This window comes from Panulirus ornatus, chromosome 66 (assembly GCF_036320965.1).
Source record: "Panulirus ornatus isolate Po-2019 chromosome 66, ASM3632096v1, whole genome shotgun sequence".
NCBI lineage: Eukaryota > Metazoa > Arthropoda > Malacostraca > Decapoda > Palinuridae > Panulirus > Panulirus ornatus.
In genome coordinates, this window is record NC_092289.1 from 13,931,374 (window position 1) to 13,953,888 (window position 22,515).

A 22,515-nucleotide genomic window follows, 5' to 3' on the forward strand; every position below is an offset into this window, starting at 1 on the left:
TATATATATATATATATAAGAATAGAGAGAGTGCCTACCTGCCTGTGAATATACAGGGAGAGATTTTTCCAGGAAGCAGGACTTAGCTCGTAGCGCTCGCATAAATCGCTTGTTTAACCATCCTGATGTTTGTGTGCCAACACGCACATTGCCTAGCTGTCACCCTTAGGGGACGGGTCATGTTGGACTTTCTGTAACCATTTTTCCAGACGTCTTTTGTAGTATCCTGCACTGTATTCATTCCTCATAATTTTCCTTCTATTTCATTCGCCAGGAGAGTTGCATAACCATCCCATCCTCGCTGACGTGTCACATATCTTTGTCTGACAACTTTTCGCTACGTTCCAAAAGGGATTGTAAGACCCGATTCATATTTTCTTCTTCTTATGACATTCTAATCTCAAAAATTTTGTTTTTAATTTACCTTAAGTTTTACTTTATCGTAGACTGCCATGTAGAGTGAATGCCAGCGGCCCACCTATGTGTGAGGCAGAATAGGTGAGGCAACTGCCGGAGCCCATAGCGTAACACTCGACAGCCAGGTAGGTGGAGCGTCGGTCATACGCCTCCCTGGTCGGTGGCTGCCTACCACGTACTACCCAGAGAGAGAGAGAGAGAGAGAGAGAGAGAGAGAGAGAGAGAGAGAGAGGACTGACTGGCCATATGATGAAAGGATCTCAACCAACAACAAGGACCTGAGGGTTCCTTTATCAAGGCGGCGGGGGGCCAATACCTGACGCGGCAGGTTGGCGACGCACAGTCATATGTTCCTGCCACTTGCAGTGGCTCGTGTGCCGGCTAACGGCTCCCTTTCCTCCGTAGCTCAGGTGCCGTAAGTCCCAATAGTGACGGTGTGCCTGTAGGTGACATGGCCAATATGATTGCATAACGACTGTTGTAACAATGTCAAGCTCTGTGGGTTACGTCAGACTTTTCAGCGACAGATATTACTGGAGATCAAAAGTGTCTCATGGACTGACTCTCTTCGATATGTCATTTGGACATGATGGCATTTAAAACAACGACATCATGTACATTAAATGTGACTAATTCATTGAAAACTTACAAAGAAGTAAAGAAGTTTTACTACATATACTCACAAAAAGTATTGTCCATGAGAATAAAGGAATGGGATTCTGTTCTCAAAGCCATCCAGGCGAAGCATAACAATAATATATTGTTCGTGTGTACTAGCGGCTCTCCAGAATCGAATCCCATGACGGTCTACAGGAGTTCTGTATAACATCCTCCACAACATTGACGAAAAAAGTGGTCGACATGCCAGAGTAGCACTCACAGTGGCTTCATCTCTAAAACACTTAAACTCTACAGTGGAGTCCCCCAAGGAGCAGTTCTATCTCCAACCCTCTACAGTCTCTTCCTACACCACCTCCCATTACCATCAGCAAATCATAGCTTCAAGGTCCTCTCATATGCGGACGACCTCACAATCACATCATAACACCCTAACTCCAGAGGACGAACAACAAACAAGCAGAGCTACAATACACAATTGGAACAATAGTTCATCTCGAACACCATCTGGTTGATTTCTCTCATCATGGGGAGGGTCACACGTGGTTGGTGTATCTTAGCTTTGACGGTTACCATCTGGACGTTAAATTAATCTCCCACTAATCCAGGTGGTGTGTCCCAGCTCGGGAGGGTGCCAGCTGGTTGAATTTACTTCCCTCTATAACCATCTGGCTCGTATGTCTTACCTGGTGAGCGTAACAGCTGGACGTTGAGTTTACCTCCCTCCACCACCATCTGGCTACCACGCCTTAGCATGAAAAGATACCAGCTGGACGTTGAGTTTACCTCCCTCTACCACCATCTGGCTACCACGCCTTAGCATGAAAAGATACCAGCTGTATGTTGAGTTTACCTCCCTCTACCACCATCTGGCTACCACGCCATAGCATGAAAAGATACCATCTGGACGTCGAGTTTACCTCCCTCTACCACCATCTGGCTACCACGCCATAGCATGAAAAGATACCATCTGGACGTCGAGTTTACCTCCCTCTACCACCATCAGGCTACTACGCCATAGCATGAAAAAATACCATCTGGACGTCGAGTTGACCTCCCTCTACCACCATCAGGCTACTACGCCATAGCATGAAAAAATACCATCTGGACGTCGAGTTTACCTCACCCTCAGTCGCATAAATCGTATAATAATGCGTAGCATATTCTTGAAGGATCTCCGGCCAATGCCAGATGAGGATGAAAAATGTACCTGAATTAAAAGTTCTTATTTACGTCATTCTCACTAAAGAGTCAGGGTAGGAAGCATTAAGAAATTAACTCACATTACGACTCAAAAATCTCCAGTGTCAGCTATTTTCATCTGCCCTTTTTCTCCTCTTTCAGAGTCTTGTCGTGTAGGAGGCAGTGAATAAGACTTATATTCCAGTGTTATCGTTTTTTTTTATTTTTTATTATACTTTGTCGCTGTCTCCCGCGTTTGCGAGGTAGCGCAAGGTAACAGACGAAAGAAATGGCCCAACCCCCCCCCCCCATACACATGTATATACATACGTCCACACACGCAAATATACATACCTACACAGCTTTCCATGGTTTACCCCAGACGCTTCACATGCCCTGATTCAATCCACTGACAGCACGTCAACCCCGGTATACCACATCGCTCCAATTCACTCTATTCCTTGCCCTCCTTTCACCCTCCTGCATGTTCAGGCCCCGATCACACAAAATCTTTTTCACTCCATCTTTCCACCTCCCAATTTGGTCTCCAGTGTTATCGTATACATACAAAAACAAAAACAAATAAGACACAGGAGGAGAAGAAAAAAAATGTTTGAGTGAGCAAAGACGACGTCCATTCATCAACTCCAGGAGCCATAATCACAAGGGAGTGAAATAACTGCGCGGACGTAACCACGGACGACCATCTCTCTCTCTCTCCCCACACTGACGCAGCCTCGCATTAGCCAAAGAAAATGACCCCTAATGGATCATATGAAATATAAGAGGAATAACCTGGTGAGGGAATGCATCGTCTTGACCTGGTAAGCTCGGTGTAAATTATCCGAACGCTGGGGGTGATCGGGAGACTTTCCGAGGGATTAATATTCTTTTGGCTTCTCCAAAACACGGCGACGCCGACAGATCAGTAAATCCTGGGTTGCCATTGATGGCTGGGGATTAGCCCTTGCCAGAGGTAGGTTGGGTATCCTGCAGCAGGGAGGATAGGGACACTGCACCAGGGACAGGTTGGGTATCCTGCAGCAGGACAGGACTAGAAATATCATAAGACCTAAGACAAGACCCTAAGGTACTCAATGAATTACTACCATTAACCGCTGAGGGAGCACTCGTACAGTACTTAGATTTCTCTCAGTTCCATGTACGAATACAGTAGAGTGTTTAAGCTTCTATGGATATCATGATTCTTATAACGAATAGAGTGTTCAAGCTTCTCTGGATCTCATGAATCCATATAAGAATAGAGTGCTTAAGCTTCTATAGATCTCATGGTTGACCATACTGAATGGCAATGCAAGTTCCAGAAATGAGTGAAGTACATGTCTGGTTGTACGATGCCTTGCGTTGTAGTCTTCGAAGTTCTCAAACTGAGTTTTGATGAGAAGGGGATTGTTATGGCAGTAGTTTGTTAACTCTTGGTACTCTGGTCTTCGTAAAACTTTACCTCATTGTGAGGAAAGTGCACACACGTAGCTGGGGAGTCAGTCACAAACACAGTGAATCAAAACGCGGATAGAGTGTCCACGGCTCTCTTAGTCAAATGTGTCGATATGATTTTGTACCTTAGTGAGGTCACTTATTCTTCAGTTTTTATATTGAACTTGATGTTCAGACGGGAAAAACTGTAACGGAGATGCGTCATTGGCACCGTCATGCAGTACGCAGGGAGGACCACAAAAATGCGATCGCTAAACATTGTCATGAAAATGATCACCCCATAGATCTTGAAAATCCCGTTATTCTATACCCCTCTGCTGATTATGCCACACGTAACGTCTTTGAATCTGTCTTAATTGCTAATACTAAGAACTTTAATTTGTCCCCAGGCAACGCTAAAGCCCATCGTAGCATAAACCAAATCATTATGAGAGAATTGACAAAACACGAAAACATAAAAGAAAGTTGTTCAAGACACACCCAGCTATCCAGGTCAACCCCCGCCACGTGACCCCCCTTAATCACTCTCCCTTACAACTGTTACTGCCAGACAAGGCGGACAGTGGTTGGTCTATACAGATTGGTGTTGGACGGCGGGACTCAAGTGTGATGTTGGGATTTGAATAACTTTGTTAAGTACTGGCATCGGATGAGGTGGAAACATGTCATGCCACATCTATAGAAAAATTGCATGTTAAATGAAATTGTATGAACTACTGAAGTGCGATTTTACCTTCATGCTATCATCACGGACTGGTGTGATCATCATCATCATCATCTCTCTCTCTCTCTTTATATATATATATATATATATATATATATATATATATATATATATATATATATATATATATATATATAATTATATGTGTGTGTGTGTGTGTGTGTGTGTACTTGTATAGTCTTAATGAGATGGTCAGGCATTCAGTTACATGTTCCGTCTCAGTTAACATAAAAAAAGAAAATTATTGGCTGGAATAACTGTCTCCTCAGGGAAGGGGATCATGCAAAAGCTAACTTTACTGTGATAATCTTTTTATGATGCGATAACACAGAGGGAGAGGCCTTGGAAAAGATTACACCTTTCGAGAAACAGTAATCGTCCAATATGATTCACAAGGGCCATTCACATACTCGCAGTCCATGATTACGTGAAACAAAAAGTTTGGTTTGTTAACGTAGCCATTTATACAGTCATATTGGATTTGTTGTGTATATACGTTATAAGAATACGTTGCCAATTACTTTTCACCCACTTCTTGTTCCACAGATGGAGAACCTGTCTGTAGCAGAACTATGGTGCGAGTGTCAGGGCAACGCTAGCGCCACGCCCCACCGCGTCCTCATCAACGAGCAAATGGTCAAGTTACACGCAGACGCCCAGAGGCACGCCCTCTGGTACGTGGCCGTGGTCCTCATACTCTACGTGCTGGGGCTGGTCTTGATCGTCAAGAGATCAGGCGAGAAGGAGTGCCACAGGGCGCTCTCCTGCATCTCCTCGCCAGCGCCACCGTCCGGAAGCAAGCGCAGAAGAAGGTCTTCGAGTCAGAGGCAGCAGGAGGCAGCGTGTCCCACGAACCCGTCCACGGACCACCGGTCATCTGGTGGTTCCTGCCCACAGGTGCTGCTCATGATACCCGAGACGGGCCAAGGGGAGGAGGAGTACTGCACAGCGACCTCCCTCTAGCTGCCAACGCCTCATCCCTCACCCTCGGGGACACGTAGCGAAGGTCATAGATCTGTAGATTACATTAAAATGGCTGAGTGTCACAATGTCCTCTACTACCCTTGCGTCTATACTTAACCCCATCCATAATATAAACACTATTACTTGAACCCTTTACTCAGTATAGTACCAGATCCAGGTTCGTATAATTTGCAGTTACACATTATATTCTCATTAAAGAATCAATCGTAGAATATATTAATGATCCTAAAGCTATTTATGACACTTTATGTATTTTTGAATCAGGGAAATTTACATAGCTGAGGTGAGCATGTGTCCACAGTACAAGATAATATATGAGAAGTATTCAGTAAAATTTAATTTGCTATTAAGTAAGCAGAAATATACATCAGTTACTCCTCAAGTCATCTATTCCTCAATCTACCAACGAAAATGTAAAGAACCGCAATGACAAAAGTGATAGTGATACATGATCAACATACACACACACACACACACACACACACACACACACACACACACACACACACACGGGCTTCCGTGGCGTAATGGTAAGCATTACTGCCCATGAGTCAGCATGGGCCAGCCTCTATTCGAACCAGCATGAGTTCGAATCCTGGGTGTGGCAGTCGGCCTACACCCAACCCAGGTGTAACTGACTTTTGACTAAGGTGTATGTGTATGTGTTCATACTCACAAAGGTGTAAAGACATGGTACATAAAAAGAGGTTAGGAGACAGGTGGCCAACACGAGTGTAAAACTCCTTCCCCTTGAACAAATTGTAGTCACACATTCAGACAGATATGAAACATTTTCCCCAACACATCTCCCTCAACAAAGACGCCACGAAGGGAAAAAGGATGAGTCAGAGCAGCTGCTTCCTGCCTCACTGTCTCTCAGTAGGCGAAAATGTCCCCTTCTCTGTCCTCACGTAGTCGTCTGTCACCCGCTACCAGCCAGGCCGGGAGAGTGGCGTCCCGGTCACTCCACAACATTCTAGATTAGGCTCATTATGGAAAATTGTCAGTCCCATTATGACGACGACCCAGAACGAGGGAGGAAAAAAAAACACACGTAATAACGTTACTGTAAGTTAATAGCCGTCCATCATCCTGGGTTATGGAATGGTGTGTTTACGATATTCCTCTATCGTTGGACGAGCGTTTGAGGAGGAGTGACTCCTGTTTAATGGTTAGGTTAGCTAGCTCCCTCCACCCTCAGAGGCACCGTGTGCCGCCCCTTCGCACACCAGCAGGAGAAAATGTCGTGGAGATGCGTCATGACGACCTCCTAGCCAGCCACACTCTGGTGATAGACTGTCCAAGTGCTCGACTTTCTCCTCCACCTGTTTCGTTCATCCTTTGACCGCTGTTCGTTTTGGATTATTGATCTTTTCACGAGTCTTGACTATGGTGTTAGGGGTTAGCGTTGCTGACCATGACACATTCACGGGCCGGCCAAGGGGTCGAGTTTGCATAGTTTTCGAATCCCTGGTTGCGACAATTTTCCACAGTCAACCCATAATTATGATTATCATTATTATCATTATCATTATTAACTTCATTATAGTAATGATGATAACGATGATCATTATCATCATTGTTATCATTATTATCATCATCATCATCATCATATTCTTATAATTACTTAGTCATGAGTATCATTATATTACTATTATCATTATCATTACTATCATTACTATCATTATCGTTATAATTGTTATCATTATCATTATTATTGTTATTATTATTACCGTTACAAAGAATGGAAGTATATTTCGCCCACTTTAAGAATGTCTCCTCTTTCGACCCCTGATTCAACCATAGCCGCTTGTGGGGGCCACATGAGCAACAGGTCTGGTCAGTGAGACCTGAAGAAAGCTCTTCCTCCTCCTCCTCCTCCTCCTTCAGACGCCTCATTCGACTCTTATCCTTGCGCGCACCACAAAATCGTTGCAGTTATGTGATGGAAAAGATGTAGGATTCCTTTGTCCAAAGGATAAAGAAAGGACGTGTCCAGTGTGTGTGTGTGTGTGTGTGTGTGTGTGTGTGCGTGTGTGTGTGTTAGATTGCAACATTTCGTACCATTTCAAGAAAGAGATTGTATCCTGCGTCACCCTGTTATAAGCTGCTTGCTTCCTGCACCTGTTCAGGCAGAGTGTTTTGAATCACATTTCATACCAGTTGAAAGAGAGAGATTGTGACTTGTGTCACAATAGGTTATTAAGCTGCTTCCTGCATCTGTTTCAGCAAAGTAATTTCATGTCGTACTCACTGAATTTGCTAAGTGCCTGTCATGATCTAGAATTACTAGAAGTTATTATGTGAAAATGTTAAGCTCCAGTAGGTGATTTAAGCTAAAGGAACGTGATGAATGGACACTCAGCCTATACGAACGTGGTTAGTAGTTTGTTACGGGCGAAAGACTGAGTTTTTATAGCTTCAGGTTCTCGTAGACAGTCGGTTATCTGTGATCACGCAGAGTCCATCTCCCTACTTGGAAAATACAGAGTCCAGTCCTTTCCTTCCCCATTGTATTCAAAAGCAGACCCTGGTTCCCTCTCCGAGTCCACTCGCTTCCCTCTCCCTTGTATTCAAAGCAGACCCTATTTCGCTCCTGAGCGAAGAATTTTTATGAAGCAGATTCAACTACGTCTTCAAACTTAGTTCGACAACTTCATACTCTTTTGTACGATTCCTTTCCTCTCCATCTACGTCAAAGGCCATTCTTTTTTCCTCCCCTCCGACACACTCAACAGAGCGACTGGTTGTACCCATAGCATTATACAGGCCACCGTAGCAGCGCTCTGCTGCCAAGATGAATCTCAAGTGGTACGTTGTTCCGAAGCTTTCTCGGAATTCGTGCGGCATACGACTCTCTCTCTCTCTCTCTCTCTCTCTCTCTCTCTCTCTCTCTCTCTCTCTCTCTCTCTCTCTCTCTCTCTATCTTCAAAGGGCCCCACTAACTCTCACCACATCACCACCCCCATCACGTCCACTTGAAGCCATGGCATCCACATCTGCTCCAGAATTCTCTCCAGCACCTTCAAAACCTTTCAAACTCTTCGAAACGTCAGATAACACTGATTCATTCCCCTTGCAAAAATGTACTCTGAACTTGTACCCTATCGTCGAAGTTTCTGTTGTCACCCTCGAGCACACATCATAAAATGCCTCACTTATGAGGCAGATATTTGATACGGTAGCAATGGAGACGCTGAAGCGAATCTTGGGGGACGCCAAATGCTTCGGGAGATATGAGATAGACCACAAAGCATTTCCAAGAAACGACAGCATCGCTCACAATGACCTCCTCTCTCCCCAAGCCAGGAGTTGTCGTGTAATAAATTTTTCATCTTTCGGTTCGCCAAGAGTTAGAGATACAATGCACAGAGAATTTCGTTACTTGAGGGGATGATGAAAGGAAAATGTGGTCGACTGGGTGATGGAGTCTTTTCAACAGAGGCAGAATTAATGGTGAATTGTGAGGTTTTCAGAGGAAGATGTGAACTTTGAAAAGGGAGTATTGTGTAGTCAGCGATCCTTAATATTTTCATTTGACAGAATAAAAGCGGAGTACTAAGAAAGTTGTAAGGGAGGTGACAAAATGTTTTATATATATATTGGAAAGGATCACAATTTTGCGCGTGATCAAGATATTCCTATGAGTCCACGGAGAAAATGAAACAAAAAGTTCCCAAGTGCACTTTCGTGTAATAATCACATCATCAGGGGAGACACAAGAGAGAAATATAACAGTCTCTTCGATGTATATCAACTGACTGTTATATTTCTCTCTTGTGTCCCCCCTGATGATGTGATTATTACACGAAAGTGCACTTGGGAACTCTTCGTGTTTCATTTTCCCCGTGGACTCATAGGAATATATATATATATATATATATATATATATATATATATATATATATATATATATATATATATTTTTTTTTTTTCCAAAAGAACGAACAGAGATGGGGCCCAGGTGAGGATATTCCCTCTATGGCCCAGTCCTCTGTTCTTAACGCTACCTCGCTAATGCGGGAAATGGCGAATAGTATGAAAGGAAAGGATATATTCTTTAGCTTTCTGGCCTTGCTGGAGTAATTGGAAATGAACTGGCTCCTACAGTGACAAAAGATGAGCAAAAGGAGAATGAGCAAGGATTTTCTACACCTACTGGCTGAAGGCAATTAAAAAGAACATGAATGAAAGTAGAGACAGATGTGAAGCTAAGGGAAAACAATGAAGAAAATGGTATAATAAACTGGCATGATGAAACAGGTCGAGTTGCTGGAGATACTGAAATAATGTGCACACATATAGATCATTATGTTATGATATCGAGAGGAAACTGGTCATTACTTCACCAGTTCGTACGAGAGGGTCACAACAGCTGACCTCTGGGGAGGTAGATAACCATTTGCAACGTTTAGTTATAAAAAGATAACGTTTCACGAGATGAGAAAAAAAAAGAGGTAGGAAATCTACCATAGTGGTGTAAAGGACCCAGGGGAATGTCAGTTGTGTTCGAGTGTCCATATATTGAATTGCTGTAATTCAAGACGCGTTTACCCTCAATTTACGATCCATCTTGTTGAACTTTAACCCGACGTCTGTTTAATGTTAGCATCAAGGTAGTGTTAGCCTATATGCACATGGGTTCATAATAATACCGTCACATATAACTGTATATTCAATATATACATATATGACACACACACACACACACACACACACACACACACACACACAAACACACACCGGCTGTAAACATTTACATGAAGAATAGTTAAAGCTAAAAGTGTCCATTTTTTTTTAATTTCTTATCGTAAATGAACAGCAATACAACTTTCCCCACAAATGTCTGTGCAAAAGCTAATCTTTACTTTTCATGAGAAACATTTCGCTGTTGTTTGACTCGCCAGGTCTCTCTCTGATTGGCACAGGCCATTGCCTTAATGACGGCCTAGAATCTGTTTGTTGTTCCCTGAAAAGACTTGGGTCTTAAAGACCAGAAAGAGAGTTGGGGTTTGTAAGAGAACATAGTATGCCATCATTAAGGCCAAGGACATGGGAGAATTTCATGCAAGGCGGTTGCTCATTCGTTCTGCAAATCATTTCTGATGTTTGACTTTTGCAAGTCCTTAAACTCCCAATCTTTTATCCTTCCGGAAATGTCTTATCTCTTTTATCATCCCTCATGATCTATATTGGTTAAGACATTATAATGACGCGGTAGTCAAAAGAGATCACGATAGTTGAGATGGATTAGCACAGAAGATGTATCATAGCTAAATGGTATGAGGTTATCTTGATCTAATCGCTTTATCATTGAAGAGAATCAGTGTAAAAATGATATCACCCATCACCATCCCATGTATGATATGTTGACTAAGGCGGCTCAGGCAGCAAAATACCTTAATGATTGTTCAGTAAACCCCGTCAATGAATATTATTCAATTTCACGCCCATATCATCTTTTCAAGTGATGAAAGAAAGGAGTCCTGGCGACCACGAGAGCTCAAAGACTACGATGGGCGACCACAAGAGCTCAAAGACTACGATAGGCGACCACAAGAGCTCAAAGACTACGACAGGCGACCACAAGAGCTCAAAGACTACGAAGGGCGACCACAAGAGCTCAAAGACTACGATAGGTGACCACAAGAGCTCAAAGACTACGATAGGCGACCACAAGAGCTCAAAGACTACGAAGGGCGACCACAAGAGCTCAAAGACTACGATGGGCGACCACAAGAGCTCAAAGACTACGATAGGCGGCCACTAGAGCTCAAAGACTACGATAGGCGACCACAAGAGCTCAAAGACCACGATAGGCGACCACAAGAGCTCAAAGGCTACGATAGACGACCACAAGAGCTCAAAGACTACGATATTAGTTTGCCCAGAGGGAGAACGACTACCAAAACACCAACACTTGCCCGTCCACAGGTGAAGTGGCGGGAAACTTCAGAATCCGAAACTCATCTTTTTTATTCCAAACTTCCGTGAACTCTCCCTGCAGCCTGTCCATAATTGCAGGCTGAGGCAGGAGGCGGGGATAAAGTTGCACGTAAACACACGTTGGCTGGTAGTATATAAAGAGGGTAACGTTCCCAGCCCAGACCAGCCCTAACATAGGGTGTTCCAGGACTCGCTCAAACGGTTCAGCGTCACGACTTGCATGAGTCGCGCCTCCTCAGTCACATATCGACCGTCCCTCTCTTTCTGTGTACTCCTCTCTGCTTCTACCACACTAACCTGTATAATCTCTGATCCTCTTCCCCACGATCACCACCACAAACAAAGCCCCTTGCATTCCAGTCAGACTGGTCCAGCAACGGGGGAGTCGCCATAGTAGTCTCATGTCATGTAGCCAGGTACTGAGACGGGTGGATGACGTCTCTCATAGCCAGGCCCACGAGACGGGTGGGTGACGTCTCTCACAGCCAGGCCCTGGAGACGGGTGGGTGACGTCTCTCACAGCCAGTCCCTGGAGACGGGTGGGTGACGTCTCTCACAGCCAGGCCCTGGAGACGGGTGGGTGACGTCTCTCACAGCCAGGCCCTGGAGACGGGTGGGTGACGTCTCTCACAGCCAGGCCCTGGAGACGGGTGGGTGACGTCTCTCACAGCCAGGCCCTGGAGACGGGTGGGTGACGTCTCTCACAGCCAGGCCCTGGAGACGGGTGGGTGGCGTCTCTCACAGCCAGGCCCTGGAGACGGGTGGGTGGCGTCTCTCACAGCCAGGCCCTGGAAACGGGTGGGTGACGTGTCTCGCTGCCAAGTATTGGAGATGGCAAGCATTAGATTTCACCATTACAACAATTAAATTCTCCACCACCAGCACTAAGCTCTCCCAGCTACCAGTATCCAACTCCCCACCACCACCAATAGTCTCCCCATCCTCCCTGCTTAACTCCCTACCTTCGGCAACAGAGGATCAGGGACTATCGGCTCGTCGGGTTGTTACACCATTGAACGAGGCCGTTGTCGTGCCGATATATCCGCCATCATTAACATAATGAGGTTGACACATTGTCCCAGGTCAACCAATTCACTATAATGAACCCAATTTCAGCAGCATGTGGAGCGGCCCCTTCTAAACTTCCATGTTGAGGCAATACCGTCATACGCCAACGAATCGAAAAAAAGGGGAAAAAAAAGGAAAATGAGAATCTTATTTTCGACACTTTTTCTTTTTTTATGAGGTCTTTTCAACAATTTCATTCAGGTCAGGGGAAAAAAGTGAGGTGGGAGGGGAATTGCGAATCGGTGACGACGATTATATCACGACGGCGTCAATAAAGCAGAGAGAGAGAGAGAGAGAGAGAGAGAGAGAGAAAGAGAGAGAGAGAGAGTAGCTTCCCTGACTGCGACCTAGCAACGAAACACAGTGAACACCACACGACGTCACGTTAAAATCATCCTCTCTCTCTCTCTCTCTCTCTCTCTCTCTCTCTCTCTCTCTCTATATATATATATATATATATATATATATATATATATATATATATATATATATATATACATGTATATATATCTATATATATATATATATATATATATATATATATATATATATATATATATATATATATCGGAAAGGATCACAATTTTGCGCGTGATCAAGATATTCCTATGAGTCCACGGGGAAAATGAAACACGATAAGTTCCCAAGTGCACTTTCGTGTAATAATCACATCATCAGGGAGACACAAGAGAGAAATATAACAGTCAGTTGATATACATCGAAGAGACGAAGTTAGGATGCCACTTGGTAAACATGCGTGTTTACCAAATGGCATCCTAGCTTCGTCTATAAATGTGGCACAACATATTTCGTGGAGACAATCCACATCAGGTGCCAGCACTTAACAAAGTTATTTAAATCCCAACATCACACTTGAGTCCCGCCGTCCAACACCAATCTGTACAGAGCAACCACTGTCTGCTTTGTCTGGCAGTAACCGTTGTAAGGGAGAGTGATTAAGGGGGGTCACGTGGCGGGGGTTGACCTGGGTAGCTGGGTGTGTCTTGAACAACTTTTTTTTCTTATGTTTTCGTGTTCTGTCAATTCTCTCATAATAATTTGGTTAATGCTAGGACAGGCTTTAGAATTGCCTAGGGACAAAATAAGGCAGATTCAATAACGTTGCGTGTGGCATAATCAGTAGAGGGGTATAGAATAACGGGATTTTCAAGATCTATGGGATGATCATTTTCATGACAATGTTTAGCGACCGCATTTTTGTGGTCATCCCTGCGTAGTGCATGACGGTGCCAATAACACCTCTCCGTTACAGTTTACCTGTCTGGCCTATATAAATAATTTACATGCCTTGCATTTGACGACGTAAACACTCCCAATTGTTGCATGATTTGGCCTACTTTTTATTAAGGTCTTACTGATGGTGTTATTGTACTGGAAAGCAACCTTACAAGCACTGTTTTTTAGAACATGTCTTAGATCAGCTAAGTTGGGAGAATAGAGCAACACTAAACATTTAGACTTATCCTTATTTGTCACATTTCTTCACAGCTTTCCAGTAAGCTTTGTTCACAAACCAGTTGGGATAATATAATTGCCTAAAGATACGTCTTATATGACTGCATTCTTCTACCAGGCCTATGGGATCACATATCTGCTCTTACAAACATAGACATAACTACAGACATTTGTATAGAAGAATCATGTACTGAGAAATAATGAATATAACTCTCAGAGTTGGTAGGCTTCCTGTAGATTTTAAAGAACAAATGATCAGAATCTCTATTTATCAACGCATCAAGAAAGTGCAATTGACCTTCTTTTTCCCATTCCATCTTGATTTTGGTCGTGAGGTGGATGTTATTTACTTCATTAAAGAAAACATCGCAAGGTAAAGGGAAACAAACTTGGATTTCGTTATAAAATCTATATTAACACGTTTCTGAAATGTTACATCAAAATAGAAATGTATGTCGTCATACGAAATGAAGCATTTTCATCATTACATGCATTGCACTCTTCTAAAGGTGTTTTTAGATGGAGATGAAAACTGTCTGTGTGAAAAATACTGCATAAGCGTGTGCAAATGACCTTCTTGTGTGCATAAACATGTGTGACTCTGAAATGGACAATAAGTATGACTTAGCTATAGTTTTACATACTAATGTGTCGTATATTCATCTATACACAGCATAACTCTCATACCACAAGTGACTATCTCACAGACAGCATAAGTCTCAGCAGTCCTTCTGGCCCTCATTGCCCCCAGAGTCACCCTGGAGAGACTACATCTGTCTTACTATCACCCGGGGAAACCCTCACACAAGTGTATCATGTTGCACTTGGATGTATTACGTGGGTGGGTCGAATGCTGATGACCTACATGTTTACATCATGTGGGTACAAATCTTTATTCTATAGCTCAGATTTGTCTCAGTCACTAGCACTGTAAGACACTGGACGACTCCAAGATTGCCAGACGACATGAAGGGATGATCTGGCACTGTCATATGACATACGGGGATTACGCACGACTGTCACGTACATAAGGGGATGAGTTGGCACTGTCACATGACTCATGGGGATGACGCATGACTGTCTCACGACGTGCTGGGACGACCTAGGATTCTCGCATGAGACACGGGATGACCCAGGGTTGTCACATGACATACTGGGATGGCCTGGCACTATCACATGACATACAGGGAAATCCTGACACTGTTACATGACATATAGAGGCGACCCAGGACTGTAATGGGTCGTACTAGAGGGATGACTCAGGACTGTTATGGGTCGTACTAGATGGATGACTCACGACTGCTATGGGTCGTACTAGAGGGATGATTCAAGACTGTTATGGGTCGTACTAGATGGATGACTCAGGACTGTTATGGGTCGTACTAGATGGATGACTCAGACTGTTATGGGTCGTACTAGAGGGATGACTCAGGACTGTTATGGTCGTACTAGAGCATGACTCAGGACTGTTATGGGTCGTACTAGAGGGATGACTCAAGACTGTTATGGGTCGTACTAGAGGGATGACTCAAGACTGTTATGGGTCGTACTAGAGCAATGACTCAGGACTGTTATGGGTCGTACTAGAGGGATGACTCAAGACTGTTATGGGTCGTACTAGAGGGATGACTCAGGACTGTTATGGGTCGTACTAGAGGGATGACTCAAGACTGTTATGGGTCGTACTAGAGGGATGACTCAAGACTGCCATGGGTCGTACTAGAGCAATGACTCAGGACTGTTATGGGTCGTACTAGAGGGATGACTCAGGACTGTTATGGGTCGTACTAAAGGGATGACTCAAGACTGTTATGGGTCGTACTAGATGGATGGTAGGGTTTACCAAGGCCAGTGTGGCGGTAGTGAAGAGGAAGCAACAAGGTATCATGCACCTGTAGGGTGTCCAGGCAGGACGAGAGTCGAGTGTCACAAGTCGCTACGGTCCACGTCTTCCTGGCTACAGTCATGACAGATATCATCATCCACGTCGGTGTGGCTGTTCCCTCCACTATGACGGACGCGCACCATACGCCTCCTGAAGGATGGGGTATAAGGGGGGGCGGGCAGCACTAGTGCTGGTTCCTGCCACGTACGATGGAGGAGAGCGCCTGGGAGCAGCAGAAGGAGAGGGCGGAGACGGCGGTGTGGCGCTCGGAGCTCCCCGACTTCCTGATGATGAGGACCAGGCCAAGCAGGTAGAGCGCCAGCACCAGGAACACGTACCAGAGGGCGTGGTGCCTGGCCTCCTCGTGCATCTTGGACACCTGCTGGTGTATGAGGAGCTGGTGGGGCGTGGCGCTAGCGTTGCCCTGGCACTGGCACCACAACACCTCCAAGGGCACGCCTCCCATCTGAAAGACACCAGCGGCTCGTCAGGAGTCGTCACCTCACACTTTATGGACACCAGTCATTGGTTATTACGATATTCACACACACACACAGACACACACACACACACACACACACACACACACACACACACACACACACATGATACAGCTGTTTTCTATGCGAGCATCACAATGGGAGGATAACATCATCAGAGGGCGCCGTGTTTAGTGTGTGGGGGGGAAATAATCTGCCACATGTATAGAGAGAAGCGTAAGGAACAATGGCCTCATACAGATGATGCCTGGCTGCCGGCAATTATATGTATATGACTATTATGCCGTACAATAGTCGGTTACCGGTATTTGTTACAGCATTCATTTATACTTTACGGATCCAAATATAAAACTATATATATATATATATATATATATATATATATATATATATATATATATATATATATATATATATATTTATTCATTTTGCTTTGTCGCTGTCTCCCGCATTTGCGAGGTAGCGCAAGGAAACAGAAGAAAGAAATGGCCCAACCCACCCCCATACACATGTATATACACACACGTCCACACACGCAAATATACATACCTATACATCTCAATGTACACATATATATACACACACAGACACATACATATATACCCATGCACACAATTCACACTGTCTTCCCCCATTCACTCCCATCGCCACCTCGCCACACATGGAATACCATCCCCCTCCCCCCTCATGTGTACGAGGTAGCGCTAGGAAAAGATAACAAAGGCCCCATTCGTTCACACTCAGTCTCTAGCTGTCATGCAATAATGCCCGAAACCACAGCTCCCTTTCCACATCCATGCCCCACACAACTTTCCATGGTTTACCCCAGACGCTTCACATGCCCTGATTCAATCCACTGACAGCACGTCAACCCCGGTATACCACATCGATCCAATTCAATCTATTCCTTGCCCTCCTTTCACCCTCCTGCATGTTCAGGCCCCGATCACTCAGAATCTTTTTCACTCCATCTTTCCACCTCCAATTTGGTCTCCCACTTCTCCTCGTTCCCTCCACCTCCGACACATATATCCTCTTGGTCAATCTTTCCTCACTCATTCTCTCCATGTGCCCAAACCATTTCAAAACACCCTCTTCTGCTCTCTCAACCACGCTCTTTTTATTTCCACACATCTCTCTTACCCTTACATTACTTACTCGATCAAACCACCTCACACCACACATTGTCCTCAAACATCTCATTTCCAGCACATCCACCCTCCTGCGCACAACTCTATCCACAGCCCACGCCTCGCAGCCATACAACATTGTTGGAACCACTATTCCTTCAAACATACCCATTTTTGCTTTCCGAGATAATGTTCTCGACTCCCACACCTTCTTCAAGGCTCCTAGGATTTTCGCCCCCTCCCCCACCCTATGATTCACTTCCGCTTCCATGGTTCCATCTGCTGCCAGATCCACTCCCAGATATCTAAAACACTTTACTTCCTCCAGCTTTTCTCCATTCAAACTTACCTCCCAATTGACTTGACCCTCAACCCTACTGTACCTAATTACCTTGCTCTTATTCACATTTACTCTTAACTTTCTTCTTTCACACACTTCACCAAACTCAGTCACCAGCTTCTGTAGTTTCTCACATGAATCAGCCACCAGCGCTGTATCATCAGCGAACAACAACTGACTCACTTCCCAAGCTCTCTCATCCACAACAGACTTCATACTTGCCCCTCTTTCCAAAACTCTTGCATTCACCTCCCTAACAACCCCATCCATAAACAAATTAAACAACCATGGAGACATCACACACCCCTGCCGCAAACCTACATTCACTGAGAACCAATCACTTTCCTCTCTTCCTACACGTACACATGCCTTACATCCTCGATAAAGACTTTTCACTGCTTCTAACAACTTGCCTCCCACACCATATATTCTTAATACCTTCCACAGAGCATCTCTATCAACTCTATCATATATACATACATATATATATATATATATATATATATATATATATATATATATATATATATATATATATATATATATGATGACACTTGTCCGTGCTGGTAGTATGGAGGAGTTCATATAATTTCATTTAGCATGTAATTTTTCTATACATTTTCTATACACCGTCATGCAGTACGCAGGGATGACTACAAAAATGCGATCGCTAAACATTGTCATGAAAATGATCACCCCATAGATCTTGAAAATCCCGTTGTTCTATACCCCTCTGCTGATTATGCCACACGCAGTCATTGAATCTGTCTTAATTGCTAATACCAACAACTTTAGTTTGTCCTCAGACAATTCTAAAGCCCATCCTAGCATTAACCAAATCATTACAAGAGAACTGACAAAACACGAAAACAAAAAAAGTTGTTCAAGACACACCCAGCTACCCAGGTCAACCTCCGCCACGTGACCCCCCCTTAATCACTCTCCCTTACAACGGTTATGGCCAGACAAAGCGGACAGTGGTTGGTCTGTACAGATTGGTGTTGGACGGCGGGACTCAAGTGTGATGTTGGGATTTAAATAACTTTGTTAAGTACTGGCACCTGATGAGGTGGATTGTCTCCACGAAACATGTCGTGCCACACGTATAGAAAAATTACATGGTAAATATAATTGTATGAACTACTGAAGTGAGATTTCACCCGACAACCACATTCTTTTATATATATATATATATATATATATATATATATATATATATATATATATATATATTATTCCTGGGGATAGGGGATTAAGAATACTTCCCACGTATTCCCTGCGTGTCGTAGAAGGCGACTAAAAGGGGAGGGAGCGAGGGGCTGGAAATCCTCCCCTTTCGTTTTTTTTTTTTTTTTCCAAAAGAAGGAACAGAGGGGGCCAGGTGAGGATATTCCAAAAAAGGCCCAGTCCTATGTTCTTAACGCTACCTCGCTAACGCGGGAAATGGCGAATAGTTTAAAATAAATAAATAAATATATATATATATATATATATATATATATATATATATATATATATATATATATATATATATATATATTCCCCACCTAGAAAGTAAAAGGACGAGAGAGAGAGAGAGAGAGAGAGAGAGAGAGAGAGAGAGAGAGAGAGAGAGAGAGAGAGAGGCCGCGTGGCAGGTCTCTGAAAGGGTGTAGGGTGTGGACGGAAAGTTAACCTTACAACAGGGTGTAGGGTGAGGAACGAGTGGTAGCTCCCTGGCAGGGTGTAGGGTGAGGAACGAGAGGTAGGTCCCTGGCAGGGTGTAGGGTGAGGAACGAGAGGTAGCTCCCTGGCAGGGTGTAGGGTGAGGAACGAGAGGTAGCTCCCTGGCAGGGTGTAGGGTGAGGAACGAGAGGTAGCTCCCTGGCAGGGTGTAGGGTGAGGAACGAGAGGTAGCTCCCTGGCAGGGTGCAGTGTGAGGAACGAGAGGTAGCTCCCTGGCAGGGTGTAGTGTGAGGAACGAGAGGTAGCTCCCTAGCAGGGTGTAGTGTGAGGAACGAGAGGTAGCTCCCTGGCAGGGTGTAGGGTGAGGAACGAGAGGTAGCTCCCTGGCAGGGTGTAGGGTGAGGAACGAGAGGTAGCTCCCTGGCAGGGTGTAGTGTGAGGAACGAGAGGTAGCTCCCTGGCAGAGTGTAGTGTGAGGAACGAGAGGTAGCTCCCTGGCAGGGTGTAGGGTGAGGAACGAGTGGTAGCTCCCTGGCAGGGTGTAGGGTGAGGAACGAGAGGTAGCTCCCTGGCAGAGTGTAGTGTGAGGAACGAGAGGTAGCTCCCTGGCAGGGTGTAGGGTGAGGAACGAGAGGTAGCTCCCTGGCAGGGTGTAGTGTGAGGAACGAGAGGTAGCTCCCTAGCAGGGTGTAGTGTGAGGAACGAGAGGTAGCTCCCTGGCAGGGTGTAGGGTGAGGAACGAGAGGTAGCTCCCTGGCAGGGTGTAGTGTGAGGAACGAGAGGTAGCTCCCTGGCAGGGTGTAGGGTGAGGAACGAGTGGTAGCTCCCTGGCAGGGTGTAGGGTGAGGAACGAGAGGTAGCTCCCTGGCAGGGTGTAGTGTGAGGAACGAGAGGTAGCTCCCTGGCAGGGTGCAGGGTGAGGAACGAGAGGTAGCTCCCTGGCAGGGTGTAGTGTGAGGAACGAGAGGTAGCTCCCTGGCAGGGTGCAGGGTGAGGAACGAGAGGTAGCTCCCTGGCAGGGTGCAGGGTGAGGAACGAGAGGTAGCTCCCTGGCAGAGTGTAGGGTGAGGAACGAGAGGTAGCTCCCTGGCAGGGTGTAGAGTGAGGAACGAGAGGTAGCTCCCTGGCAGAGTGTAGGGTGAGGAACGAGAGGTAGCTCCCTGGCAGAGTGTAGTGTGAGGAACGAGAGGTAGCTCCCTGGCAGAGTGTAGGGTGAGGAACGAGAGGTAGCTCCCTGGCAGGGTGTAGGGTGAGGAACGAGAGGTAGGTCCCTGGCAGGGTGCAGGGTGAGGAACGAGAGGTAGGTCCCTGGCAGAGTGTAGTGTGAGGAACGAGAGGTAGCTCCCTGGCAGGGTGTAGTGTGAGGAACGAGAGGTAGCTCCCTGGCAGGGTGTAGGGTGAGGAACGAGAGGTAGCTCCCTGGCAGGGTGTAGTGTGAGGAACGAGAGGTAGCTCCCTGGCAGGGTGTAGTGTGAGGAACGAGAGGTAGCTCCCTGGCAGGGTGTAGGGTGAGGAACGAGAGGTAGCTCCCTGGCAGGGTGTAGTGTGAGGAACGAGAGGTAGCTCCCTGGCAGGGTGTAGGGTGAGGAACGAGAGGTAGCTCCCTGGCAGGGTGTAGTGTGAGGAACGAGAGGTAGCTCCCTGGCAGGGTGTAGGGTTAGAACCCTCCCTGGTAACAGGCCAACAGGTGGTTTATGTTGAGTACGCCTAGTAAGTATTGCCCTTCAGGTCAGCTGCTTACGCAAACGCGTAGCACTTACCACATTGAGAGAGAAAGTACTATGAACAGACTTGACTAACGGATATGATAAAGTATATATCAAGAACAGGTATAGGATATGAGTGACGCGCCTAGTCATACGACATATAACAGAAGCCTATGAAAAAAAAAAAATGACTTTACTAATTCATAAACACCAATTTCACCTTCGACATCCTACGTTACAGTTCACTTTGAGAGATGCCAACCTCGTCCACTGCCTCTTGTGGAATTAGATCTCTTAACGAAATACCTATTCACATATTTCTTACCTTATAGTGTTGGAGGAGGTGCAGATAACCTTCCCATTATAATCGCATCGATAATCGTCCTCTTGTGGAATCGAATGGTATTTAGAAATCAACAGACGGGAGCTCCTGATCAATGCCGAAGTCAGTAGACACTGAGAGAGAGAGAGAGAGAGAGAGAGAGAGAGAGAGAGAGAGAGAGAGAGAGAGATTTATATTTTCCTGTCGAGTTAATTCCTGGTGGACGCGTGTAGGGAGGGTGGGTGAAGCTGGCTGAGTCGAGGAGAGGCGTCAGCTGTTCGTCCTTCTGCTGCCGCGTCTGGGGCGCCACTGATGGTGTTTGCGGCCAATCCCGACCTCTGCTGCCAAGGCTGGGGCCGCCACTGGCCGTGATGGCGGTGACCAGCCCTGACCTACGTATGCTGCCTCGTTCGGTGATCCCAGTGTGGAAGGGTGATCCCACCGTGGAAGAGTTCCTTTACTGTTTTATATTTTCGTCTTTTTTTTTCATATATCATTTTGAGTGTCTTTCTTCGTCCTTGTGAGCAGTAGCTCATGTACGCCACAAAGTCATCAACCCCCTGCCTGACCAGGACCTTGCTCAGAAGTTCCCAGTCGACCGCTCATCACGACCAGTTTCAAACATCTAAGCCAACTCCCCCGGGCCATAACCGTCCCCACAACAACAACATTAAACACAGTTGATCATTTTACGTTAAGTCTCCTCTTGCCACAAGGGCGTGACCCACCTGTTGGTGGAACACGATTATACTTTAGCCAATGAAAGGAGATAAGCTAGGGTGACCATTAGCACTTATCACAAAAGATATATTTAGACAACTTTCATCATAGAGCTCAATGTGAGTATGTTCCTTCCTCCCTGGAATCTCTCGTGCTGACGAATTGCTATTCATCCTCCCGCAAACGCCATCGACACGGAATGTACTAAAATGACAATTGGGGTTTGTTGCAAAAGGTCTACTTGTGTTACGTTCGTCACAGAGCTCAGAGAGAGAGAGAGAGAGAGAGAGAGAGAGAGAGAGAGAGAGAGAGAGTGTATGTTGTCTCCTTTTTTGAACCTCTCGTCTTTACGAATTACCATTTCTTATCCCCAT

The 22,515-nt window shown here is 45.3% G+C and overlaps 1 protein-coding gene and 1 long non-coding RNA gene across 2 annotated transcripts in view; one reads left to right on the forward strand and one right to left on the reverse strand.

The window, feature by feature from the left end:
• The window catches only part of LOC139746800 (uncharacterized), a 22,776-nt gene extending 17,414 nt beyond the window's left edge, over positions 1-5,362 (forward strand). Inside the window, exon 2 of the mRNA XM_071658362.1 lies at positions 4,946-5,362. Within this exon, the coding sequence (XP_071514463.1) occupies positions 4,946-5,362 (417 nt within the window). The remainder of the gene's footprint in view (positions 1-4,945) is intronic.
• Positions 5,287-21,914, reverse strand: LOC139746801 (uncharacterized). The gene is made up of 3 exons (XR_011712233.1): positions 21,425-21,914; positions 15,766-16,224; positions 5,287-5,414 (listed from the first exon to the last, which is right to left on the reverse strand). It is a non-coding gene; the product is annotated as an uncharacterized lncRNA (long non-coding RNA).
• Positions 21,915-22,515: the final 601 nt, after the last annotated feature.